Source organism: Heteronotia binoei, chromosome 10, assembly GCF_032191835.1.
Source record: "Heteronotia binoei isolate CCM8104 ecotype False Entrance Well chromosome 10, APGP_CSIRO_Hbin_v1, whole genome shotgun sequence".
NCBI lineage: Eukaryota > Metazoa > Chordata > Lepidosauria > Squamata > Gekkonidae > Heteronotia > Heteronotia binoei.
Genome location: NC_083232.1, coordinates 19,067,031 through 19,078,859, shown reverse-complemented (window position 1 = coordinate 19,078,859; position 11,829 = coordinate 19,067,031). Strand labels below are relative to the sequence as shown.

General features: G+C 44.2%; 1 protein-coding gene across 1 annotated transcript in view; it reads right to left on the bottom strand.

Moving 5' to 3' along the window:
- Positions 1 to 3,927: 3,927 nt before the first annotated feature.
- The window catches only part of LOC132578176 (RNA-binding protein 33-like), a 108,366-nt gene continuing 100,464 nt past the window's right edge, over positions 3,928 to 11,829 (bottom strand). The window contains exons 18-19 of the mRNA XM_060248049.1: positions 8,180 to 8,268; positions 3,928 to 4,103 (exon numbers count right to left, since the gene is read on the bottom strand). Coding sequence (XP_060104032.1) covers positions 4,055 to 4,103; positions 8,180 to 8,268 — 138 coding nt within the window. The 3' untranslated portion in view covers positions 3,928 to 4,054. The remainder of the gene's footprint in view (positions 4,104 to 8,179; positions 8,269 to 11,829) is intronic.

Here is an 11,829-nt window from a genome sequence, read left to right as displayed (position 1 = left end):
TTGAGAAAAGATGCCAAACTATTAATAGCTCAAGGCTATACTAAAAAAATTCCACTCTGAACTGATCCCTGAAGTGTATGCTGCATACAACTGCCAGAATTCCTGGTGTCATCAATATTTCCAGCTAAAGTTTTCTGTGAAAATAACTCACAACTACAGACAAAATAAATAAAAAAATAAATTAAAATATGTAAAAAATAAAAATGAAACTACAGGGAATACCCACCCACAAGATGACATTCCCCCCTTCATTCTTCTGGAGTTGCTACTCTGGATCCACATATTGTCCTGATAATGAAACAAAGACAGCACCACATACAATTCAGCTGCTGAAAACAAATATTTTATCTTTGGATTTCATCACAGGGGACACATTGATGTGAACAAGCTACCATGAATGAATGAAAGAGAAATGTCACCTTGTGTCAACATTTCCCCATAAAAATGATCGTATAAACTCATCATCCCCATTCTCTAGTTTTGTCCTCTCTAGAACATAAAAACTGCAATCCACAGAATAATGGACTATCTTTTTTTGGTAACAATTATATAATTCCGTTTCCCTATTCTAAGTTCAATCTAACTATTTATCTTTTTACTTCAACAGTTTAAGGAGCCAGAATCAGGAATATATGTATGTAGCATCTCCTGTATTTACAAATGGGCTTTAGCTGACCATCTCTGTTTCCTTAGGATCAATATTGCAACAAAACCCTTGAGAGCATGAAGGAGTGTTAAATTCAGTACTCATACGGAGAGCTGTACTGAGAATTCCAGGACCAGCCTGAATTGCCAGTATGAAGAAAACCACCTTATTTCAGTCTTGATGGAAGATTTCCCATGGAAATAACCCTATAGATATCTTAACAAACAGAATTCCCAGATCATGTCCCAATCTTTAAAGTCCCTAGGACCAAACTGAAAACTTTCACTATATTTTCCACTGGAAAAAAACTATTGCTCAGTTAAACTTTCTGTTAAGTTGTAATTAAGATCCAACATTGTACAACATTCGGCTGCGGTTCTTTTTTCATTAAGAAGGTAATGAAAGGTAATGTGAATTTGAAAATGCCGCAAAACTAAAACAGAAGTTATTCTAAGAGAGGAAAAAAACCCTGACTCTGCCTACAATAGATACTGGCTAAAAAAATCCATACCATATTTAAGTTTCTGAAGCTTAGTGAACAAATAATACGCAGATCAGGATATATGTATTGACTTACTAGCATCTTTATAAAAAAATTGAAGAGTTACACAAAAAAATGAACATTTAGGGAACTGTGTCCTTAAACTTCGATAAGACAGCACAACCCACTTTCATCCCCTCCCACCCCCAAGAGTTCTGATGTGACGAGAACTGTAAGCACTTTGAATATCCTTATTTAAAGTTTGTTCCAAAGTCCGATATTTACATAATACATGAAATGCAAGTCCTGCATTTTTGCATCTTATTTTCAAAGCATGATACAGAAAGAACCAGATAATGGTTGCAACAGATCTTCTGCAAAAATTGTGGCGTGTTGCACTGAAGGAGGGGAATGTTTCCTATTTTAACTGCCATTTTTACCAAAGGCACCTCGAACTGAGAAGAGCCACAATCTCATCCTGCTAACAAATCCTACTACTAAGTTAGCATGAGTCGAGATATTGCATGACCTGTTCCCTCTGGGATTACTTAATTCAGTGGCCGGGTGCCTCCCACCCAGAGCAGGGGACTCCTACCAGCTATGGAGGGGAAGAATCGGCAGCATGCGGGAGAGCTCTCCTTTCCCGTAATCGAAACTGGAAAGTTCCAGCTGACAGTCGTGTACAAACAGAAATCTACGTGATGTGCACACGCACAGTTAACACACACAGACAAGGCATACTGTATTCTCCATAATGCGGAGTAAGCCTAGTATTCCTACAGCACCTGTACGGAAATGCCTACCAACCTTTTAAATGCCACAGCTATTTTTTCTCATGGTCAGAGTTTCAATCCTTGAAATAATTTTTTAAATGACTGCTTCTTTACCAGTCCAAAGTTATCTACGGTAGCAGCAGCCCCACGGAGGTTAGCACAAGGGGTGCCATCCTGTCCCCTCCATCACAAAGGCATTTTTTGTTTTTCAAGCCTGGCCAAAGCCGTGCAATCCTGCCTCTGACTAAGCCCAGAGCCTGAAAGCTGCTTGCAATCCCTGCACTTCGTCTCTTTCTCAGGCCCCCTGTAGGGATGTCTTGATTTTGCCCAACCTATTCCTTCTGGAGAAGCAAACAGGAAGAGCACCACATTTAACTGCCATCGGAGTCTAAACACAAGAAAAAGATTTAACGTCTGCAAAGGAACCAAAGCTACCATTTCTGGGCACAGGAAAACTGACGATCCATCGGAACCCAAGATTCCTGGTGCCTCAACAAGCACAAAACGAATGGATTAAGGACAAAACTCACCTCCGTGGCCTGTTTGAGGCTGGGCACTCCATGAGGTCACAGTTCACCTTTACAAGCCATTTGTTTATAACACCTTTTAAAACATCTGTCCTTTTTACTGACAACTAAGCTATTCCTGAAATATTTCCAGGGGCAGAAGTAAGCAGTATTGCCTAAAAAGACTTTTTCTAGTATTGGCAGCTTGGCATCTCAACTGGGGACTGGAAAGTCATCTCCTACAGAGTCTAAGCCTCACATACAACATATGCAGCCTTTATCAGGAATGACATTTTCCAGCGGACTATTCTTTTCCCTGTGCTGGCGATTTTTTAAAGAAGCTTTGACCCCATTAAATACTTAGGCACTTTCTAATTGCCGGCTCTTTATCAGTAATTTTTGAGTATCCATAATTTCAACAGGTGCCTATTTCAACTAATGCACTAGTGCTGGAATGCGCTTATACAGCTAACTATAGAAGATTCCTTAGGCTGGATGCAAAGCAGTTTTCAATGCCAAAAAAAGACCTTCCCCTTTGGGAAGAACGGCAAGAGACAGTGGGAAACTTTACTTACTCTCACCATCCCGCTGCCTTAAAATCTGTACATAATTCCTGGAAGAGCCCCCATGTCTTCAAGAATCAAGTATCTTCCTGATTTCACCTGGGGCGGGGGACACACACACTAAAGTACAATCCAATAGTCTCAGTCTCTGCCATTTACGTGGTTTTTGTAGCGAGTTAAAAGACAGAGCATGTCTCCAAAAAAGGAAGTGGGGATCAAAAGCAATAGATTACTGGGAGCAAACTGAACAACAGCAGGACAATTTGCAAGAGGCTGTCAGGAAACGGACTTTGCTTGTGACCTTTGGTTAGCATTATAATGAATGGGAACACTCAAGAGCTTCCCCTCCCTCCCTGTGCACTTTGTAAGCCCCCTTTCAAAGCGATCTAAGAAATATATATATACATGAATGCAAAGAGGCGTATCTCAAGAGACTCCAGAAAAGTAAAATATAAGATACTTCATTACGCTAAGAGCTGAAATTGGCAAAGTTATTCCTGTAAGTAAGCACCAAGAGAGGAAAGAAGGGTGAGAGAATATAACAGAGTCCATGTTGCAGAATTAGTTTCAGCACCCCTTGGCCAACTACCAACCAGTTATGTAGCCCATGTTATTCTACATATTATATGGCCCTACCTGCTTAGATATGAAAGGTGAGGTGTGGGTGCATTGTCATTTCAATACCCCTCACTGAAGATAAGAGCAACCATTATCAAGTATTCTTTTCTATGAATAAACGTTTTTAAGAAAATCTTTGCAAAGTCAGTGTTCTTTCAGTGCGAGTCACTGATCACACAGTACATCTCTTGAGAACCACTGATGCGTGCTGTGTGTCGTGCTCCAGGGCACGATCCCCCGCAGTTCCCACAGATTTACACGGTAAAAGACAAAGCCAAGACTAAATCCCCGTTCCTGGAGCCTTCCTTCGCAGCAATGCTTTTGATGTCTGTAGCATCATCAAAGTAGTCTGAAGGTTAAACGGGGTACTGCAAAAGCTGGGATCAGGCTGCCCAGGGAGATCCTGCCCTCGTGGCTTCCTCCAGAACACACCATCTGTAGTGTATGAATCAGCTGTCTTCATCAGATCACTCCACTATCAGGGCCACGTTGATGTGGGACAGATCTATCATATGCCTGGAGAAGGGTAAAGCATAAGGGTCAAAGGATATGCATAAGCTCGTAGCGTCAGTGTGCCGAAGAGCCTTTTTTCTCACGAATTTCTGCCGAAGATCTGTTTAAAAAGCTGACATCTGCATCAGGTCTTGGGAGAAATTAGCCAAGATTTAGGGAATAAGAGCGGGCAGCCCCCCCAAAGGAGCCCCTCCTGCTAAAACACTGGACACAAAAAAGCCATGTGGCTTCCAGAGACATTCACCAAACCAGCAGCTTCTAAGAGAGTGATTAAAATGTGGAATTCACTATTAAAAAAATGTGGAATTTACTACCAGAGGATGTTGTGAGGGCTACATGCATGGACATGAAAAGTACCATCAAGTCACAGCTGACTTACGGTGACCTTATAAGGGTTTTCAAGGCAACAGATGTTCAGAGGTGGTATGCCATTACCTATTTCTGCATCATGACCCTGGTATTTAGAGGTCTCATACAAATACTAGCCTGGAGTGACCCTGCTTGGCTTCTGATGAGATCAGGCTAGTCCAGGCTATCCAGGTCAGGCATAGACAGCTTTAAAAGCGGATTAAGGCAGATTCATGAAGGACAGGTCTCTCAGTGGCTACTAGCCATGGTGACTAAAGGGAACCTCATTCAGAGCTAGTCAGCCTCTGAACCCCAGAGCTAGGAGGCAACATCAGGGGAAGGCCTCAACCTCTATGCCAGGTTGTTGGCCTTCTAGAGGAATTGGTTGCTCACTGGATGCTTGGCTAGATGGAACATACCGTATTTTTCGGTCCATAAGGCGCTCCGGACCATAGGACGCACCTTCCTCCTGGGGGGGCGATCCGCTCCCTCCGCCCTCCGATCCCGGCGCTTGCTTTAAGCATCAGAGCTGGAGCCGGGCAGACAGGCACGGAGGAAACACGCCGCCCCCTCCGCAGCCGGCGCTCGCGAAGTGCTGGGTTTGTGGAGGGGGCGGGTGCTTCCTCCGTGCCTGTCTGCCTGGCTCCAGCTCTGATGCTTAAAGCAAGCGCCGGGATCGGAGGGCGGAGAGAGCGATCCTGGCGCTTGCTTTAAGCATCAGAGCTGGAGCCAGACGGACAGGCACGGAGGAAGCATGCTGCCCCCTCCGCAGCCGGCGCTCGCGAAGCGCTGGGTTTGCTGTGGGGGCAGCATGGAGCAATCCCAGCGCTTGCTGGAAGCAGAGCTGGAGCCAGGCAGGCACGGGGGAAGCACCGGGATTGGAGGCGGAGGCAGAGGATCCCCCCCCCCCGGAGGAAGGTACGTCCTATCGTCCCTTCGCTCCATAAGACGCACACACTCCCCCCCCCCTGTTTTTTTGGGGGAAAGTGCGTCTTATGGTCCGAAAAATACGGTAGGTCTGATCCAGCAGGGCTCTTCTCAACCTACTGGTGATCCCCAGCCTAAAAACTAACCATCTGTCCTCAACCAGAACCAGGGCCTTCTCAGACTAGGCTTCAGCCTGATGAAACTCTCTGCTGAACAAGATCCAGGCCCTACAGGATTTGGTGCAGTTCCACAGGGCCTGCAAGACAGAGCTGTTCTGCCAGGCTTATGACTGAGCAAAAACCAGGGCTGGGAAGACAGAAAGAGAACTGCACAGAACTTTCCAAGAACAATAAGGAATTCCTAGCCCTTTGAACTTTCTTACTATTATGTCGTGCATTGTTTGGAACTCCCCTGCTTTGATATCCACTGTAATTTTTGAAATTGCTATAAAGCTATAATGATTAACTCTACTCTTGAAAAAGGCAGAGGTACTGAAACAGGTGTAAATAACAATTGGATCCTGTTGAGAGAAGATATACCTTGACTGTGGAAGTGATTTACTCGTTTATATACACATCTTTTCTGGTTTATTGACTGGCTTATGTTTTTGCCTGTCCGCTAGATTCTATTATGTGTGTTGCTCTTATCATATTGTAATTCTTCTTGTAATTTCTGGCATTTCTTGCATTTACAATACATGTTATATTGCTTTATTGTTTCTGGAGTTGTATTATTATTTTATTTATTCATTCAATCAAATTTATATTCTGCCCTCTCCCTCATTCAATCAAATTTATATTCTGCCCTCAGGCTGAGCCTAATGGGCTCAGGCTCACAACAGTTAAAACAAACATAAAATTTAAAAACGGGATATACAATAAAATCATTTCCATACATTTTACAATCATTACGTCTAAGATGTACATTAATATTCTGATTATTCCAATGTTTTCAGTTTCTGTTCTTTCAGTTCAGTGAGATTGCCGATGCTGCGGAATAACAGCCACCTCCCTTAACCGTTGAAAGCAAGTTTGAACGAGGTCTTACAGGCCTGCAGAATTGTGACAGGTCCCGTAGGGCCTTGATGTTTTTGGGGAGGGCATTCCACAGAGCAGGGGCTATTACTGAGAATGCTCTGGTGATGGATAATCGAGCTTCCTTCTGTCTGGCAATCTTAAGATTTTGGGATCCCGAACATTGTGCTCTCTGGGTATGTATGGGGAAAGGCAGTCTCGAAGATAGACAGGTCTCAGGCCATGTAGGGCTTTAAAGGTTATAACCAGCATCTTGAAACGAATCTGGAACGCTACGGGCAGCCAGTGCAACATTTCCAGCACAGGTTGAATGTGCTCCTGTACATGTAGCTCCATTAACAACCTGACTGGTGTGTTTTGCACCAGCTGCAGCCTTCAAATATGAGTCGGGGCAGCCCCATGTAGAGAGCGCTGCAGTAGTCTGTTATTGAGGTAACGGATGCATGGATCACTGTTGCCAAGTTGCTGCACTCCAAGTATGGAACCAACTGCCTTATCCGCCTGAGATGGTAAAATGTGGATTTGGCAGTGGCTGGTACCTGGGCCTCCATTGTCAGCGAAGGCTCCAGGAGCATCCCTAAGCTCTTTTTGAAGCTGGTGCTAATGGCATCCCATCAAAGGCCAGCAGAGGGATCTCGCTACCCTGGCCGCCGCAACTTAAGCACAGGACCTCTGTCTTTGCTGGATTCAATTTCAGTCGACTCTGCTTGAGCCATTTCACTACGGCTTGCAATGCCAGGTCCAGATCTTCCAGGACACAGCTGGAATGGAAGCTAGATAGAGCTGGGTGTCATCCGCATACTGGTGGCAACGCAGCCCATATCTCCGGACAATCTGGGCAAGAGGGCGCATATAGATAGTAAACAACATCAGGGAGAAAACTGCCCCCTATGGCCACCCCTTGTCCCGACCTTGGAGAAAAGAGGTAAGCCCACCTCGGTGAGGCGGTGGGACAGTAGCTGGTGGTCAACTGTATCGAACACAGATCTAACAGTAACAGCACTGCCAAGCCGCCCCAATCCAGATGTCTTAAGAGATCATCCATAAGGGTGACTAACCAGTACCGTCTCCGTCCCGTGGCCCGGCCGCAAGTCGGACTGAAATGGGTCTAAGATGGAAGCATCATCCAAAAATCTCTGTAACTGTACTGCCACTGCTCTCGCAATTACTTTACCAAAAAAGGGCAAGTTCAACACCGGCCGGTAGTTTGTCAATATGGTTGGATCCAAAGATGGTTTTTTGAGGAGAGGGCAAACCACTGCCTCCTTAAGGGGCATGGGAAAGGTTCCTTCCTGGGAAGACTTATGACTGAGTCAGTGATGGTCTCCATACTAGACTACCCTCTCTCCTTCCTGCCCATCCCATCCCAGTCCTGTTTTTGTGTTTGTTATTCCTCCAAGTGCTTAGCTGTAATATATTTTACTCCCCAACCCTGGATAGGAGGCATTAGACTGTGCTCTTTCAATGTGCCATCTGATTAGTTGTTAATATTACTGCAAAAACTCTTAACAACTACGTTTATAGGAATTGTTTTATGAATGTTGTTACCCACCCTGAGGCCTGTTGTACAAGGAAGGGCAGGCTCTAAATCCAACATATAAATAAATATGTTCTTACAGGGTTCAGTAACTGCATCTTTGCAATTCTGTGCAATGCATCTACTAATGCACAAGAAAACAGAAATATGGCAAGAAAAGCACTTACAGAGGGGTTGGGATGCCAAACCCAAGAGTACAAATCACAAAGACAATTGCATGTTAACCAATCTACCTGTGAAACTTCTGTTGAAATTTTAAAGCGTCGGCTGGCTCTTTAAATTTTGCAATGGCCTTCCGTTGTTGAGGAATCATCTGTAAACTCTGTGGAAGACAAAGCACACACACACAAGTGTCTCTTACATTTTGTTCAAGAGCAAAGTTTTGTTTCAAACCGCCTCCCAAAGGACGAATTGGACCACTGTAAAAAAAATCAGGGCTCACTACACAGAACAGGGATGGAAGGAACTTGCTGTCTCCACTATGAGATGTGGTTGAAGAAGGCGGCCGCTGCTGAGGCCAGGCTGTGTAACCTGCAACCCACCAAACCAAAGGGAGCCCACCGGACATGCACTGTGACTTGACAGTCCTTTCCCCCGTCACTGTTTCTGTCTCCTGAAAGAGGCTGATGTAAACCCAGACGATGAGCTTTCTTCAGTCACTGCTCACTTCTTTTAGGAAGCTGTTTTAATCTTGATATATGGATTTTAATCTTGATTTGTTGTTTTTATTGTTGTAAGCCGCCCTGAGCCCGCTTGCGGGATAGGGCGGGGTATAAATATAAAAATTAAATTTAATTGAACTTCTAGCAAGCAGTAACTTAAGAGTCACCATAAGTTGGCTACAGCTTGACAGCATTTTCTATAACACCAGTTCATGTCACCATCTCTCTCCCTATGATGCTACTTAATTATTTTGTATGTATCATGCCCTACTATTTTGCTTTGCGGTTAGAACTGGCTCCCAAAGCTGTTTCCAATAATAAAAAAGCACAAACGACATTTGAACAAGACGAGTAGCTGTGTTAGTCTGTCTGCAGCAGCAGAAAAGAACAACAAGAGTTCTGCAGTGCCGTATGGACGCACAGAATTTGTGGCAGGGGATGAGATTTTGCAAGATTTTCAAGGCAAGAGAAGTTATCATGGTTGGTATAAGGAATAACTCTTGGAAGGGGGTACAATCCTTGGAAGGGTGGAAATCCAGAGAATGCTGGATTTCTAAGCTCAGTTGCTGCATTACAAGCCAAGGGAAATTCCAACTATGCCCAAGGGAAGCCATTTTATCACTGTAATTCTGGGTCAAAGCAGCAGATTATGAGCGGCAGGCTGGATCCAAAAAGCTCCCTCCTACGCCTGTAAGGTGACCTCTGTGTGCAGAAGTTTATTTAGTATCTATACCTCCTCCTCCTTCTCCTCACAGTGGTTTAAATCATTCCTCCCTCCTTTTTATGCTTCCAAGAACCCTTTGACATGGGCAAAGCTGAGAGCAGCTGGCCCAAGGCTACTCAGCAAGCTGCCATGGCAGAATGGGGATTTGAACCAGTGGCTCCTAAGCCCAGCACTCTAACCCCTAACTGACTCCTAATTTTCACACTTGTGCTAGGGCTCTGTGTGAGATACAGGAAACAAAATCATCCCAAGACACTCTTCAGCTTGCGCAAGATGCTGTGCAACATCTTCTGCAAGAAGAAGTAACATGTAGTAAAGGGTTTAAATCATGTGTGGAGAGGTACTAGCTGGATATGAGGGTGGGGGGGACTTATAGTAAGAGCCACTCATCTGTGAAATCAGCTGTCTAGAGAGGTGCTGAACTATTCTTGTCACCTGTAGAGCCTATCCAGATGTTACATATCAAACAATGACTCTTCTCTTGAAAGACAGTTATCAGTGCTTTTATTCTCACTGGCAGCAGCTGGATAAACATTTGTCAGGGAGGCTCTAGGCCAGCGGTGGCCAAACTTGCTTAACATAAGAGCCACAAAGAACAAATGTCAGAGGAAGGAAGACTAATAGAGGGGGGAGGGACAGGGTAGAGAGAGGTGGAAAGAAAGCAACTTTAAATGCATTCTCCAAGCCACCAGCTGACTTGGTTTGGAGAACTTATTTAAACAGAAATGCCCTACCCAAGATGGCTGATGGAGCGGTGGGGGCTTCAAGAACCAGCACTTGTGGCTCCCGAGCCAGTTCGGCCACCCATGCTCTAGGCTTATCCTGCATGGACTAGATGGCCTCTCTGGACCCTTCCAACTCCATGATCGTATAAGTGTGAGAAGAACTGCTGCAGAACTCTTGGGCTACCACTTGCTGAACAGCTATTTTCCTTCTGTGCAAGATTTTTCAAACTCTGCCCCCAAATCTGCCTTAGCAGCAACTCTTGCTTCCTTCAACAAAAGCCCTAATACTACTGTTTTACCTACTTGTCCTTAGCAGACTACAGTATTAGTGCAATGAAGCCGCCCAACTGCTCGTTGCTTTAACCTGTTCAAAAAGAAAACTCCTGGGACTTCTTACCCTGAGTATGGAGCTCTTTACTATGGATGTAATGGAGAGGGTCTGGCTAGAATACATGAAATCAAAGTAGAACTACAATCAACGGAAAACATGAGCATGCTAAGGGTTACCATCATTCATCATTAAAAAGAAAAAAAAAAGTGTTCTTCCACCAAGCCTTTGATGGCTAAGATTGGAGACTGCAACCCTGAATGAAGTGATCTGAACCACCTTGAAGCACAGGCCTGATCCTATGATTTTTTAACGGAACATCTGGGTGTAATAGCTGAAATGAGATATGGAATGGATAGGCAACTATCCGCCATTGTTTTAAGATCCTTGTTACAGCACCTGTAATATCTTAGTGTTTTTAATGTATTCTTTTCTATATCTGTTTTAACTGGTTTTATTGATACGTAAGCTGCCCCGAGCCTGCTTTGGCGGGGAGGGTGAGATATAAGTCTAATAAATAAGATCTGAATGGTAGGTTGATTAATATGAAGACAACAAAGCTGCCTTAGACTGAATTGGCCCAATGGGGCATCACAGTCAGTACCATCTACTCAGGCTGGCAGGGGCTCTCCAGGGTCTCAGGCAGAGCTCTCTCCCCTCACCTACAACCTGATCCTCTTTTCTGGAGATGTCAGGGATTGAGCCTGGGACTTTCTATACACCAGCCAGATACTCTAACCGCTGAACCACAGCCCCCTCCCCAAGGAACAGCAGCCATGACCAGGTGCGGTTATTGTACTTTTTATTGCAAGGCGCAACATATGGACCATAAAGTGATAGAATTTTTATTACAGAAAAATAAAACTACATAAAAATAACTTACATAAAGTTTACTCGAAAAAAATATATTACGTACAGAACATACACTTTCTTAGTATCACAATTAGTCCTTCAACATAATTTTAGCCTATCGCTCAGAAGTAATGCAGAACACTAACACTAAGCTAACCAATAGTCTATTTTTCAATCAACTTTCTTGGCAGTGACTGTAGTGCGTAAGCCTTGGTTGAGCCCTGAGCCCTACTGCTAACATTCCGCTCATTTGTGGAAGGCTGGGTTTGCCTGATTAGTTTAAGTGATAACAGACTGAAGCTTCCTGTATCCCAACCATCAGTTAGGCTACCTGAACATCTGGTTCACTGCCACCAGTTTTAGAGCTACAAAAAATTCTGTTTCACATCTGCTTAGTGTCAGTTAATGGTAGGCATTCATTCGATACAAAGATACATTTTCAGTCACTTCTAAGCGCTATCACTTAAACTAAAAGTATACCCACATCTATTATTACATGGTAAGTGTTCCACCACAATCGACATGTGCTTATTTTTGAAACAGTGAGCGCGCCCTACGCAGGGCTGGATCTTATGACCATTTTCGCAGAACA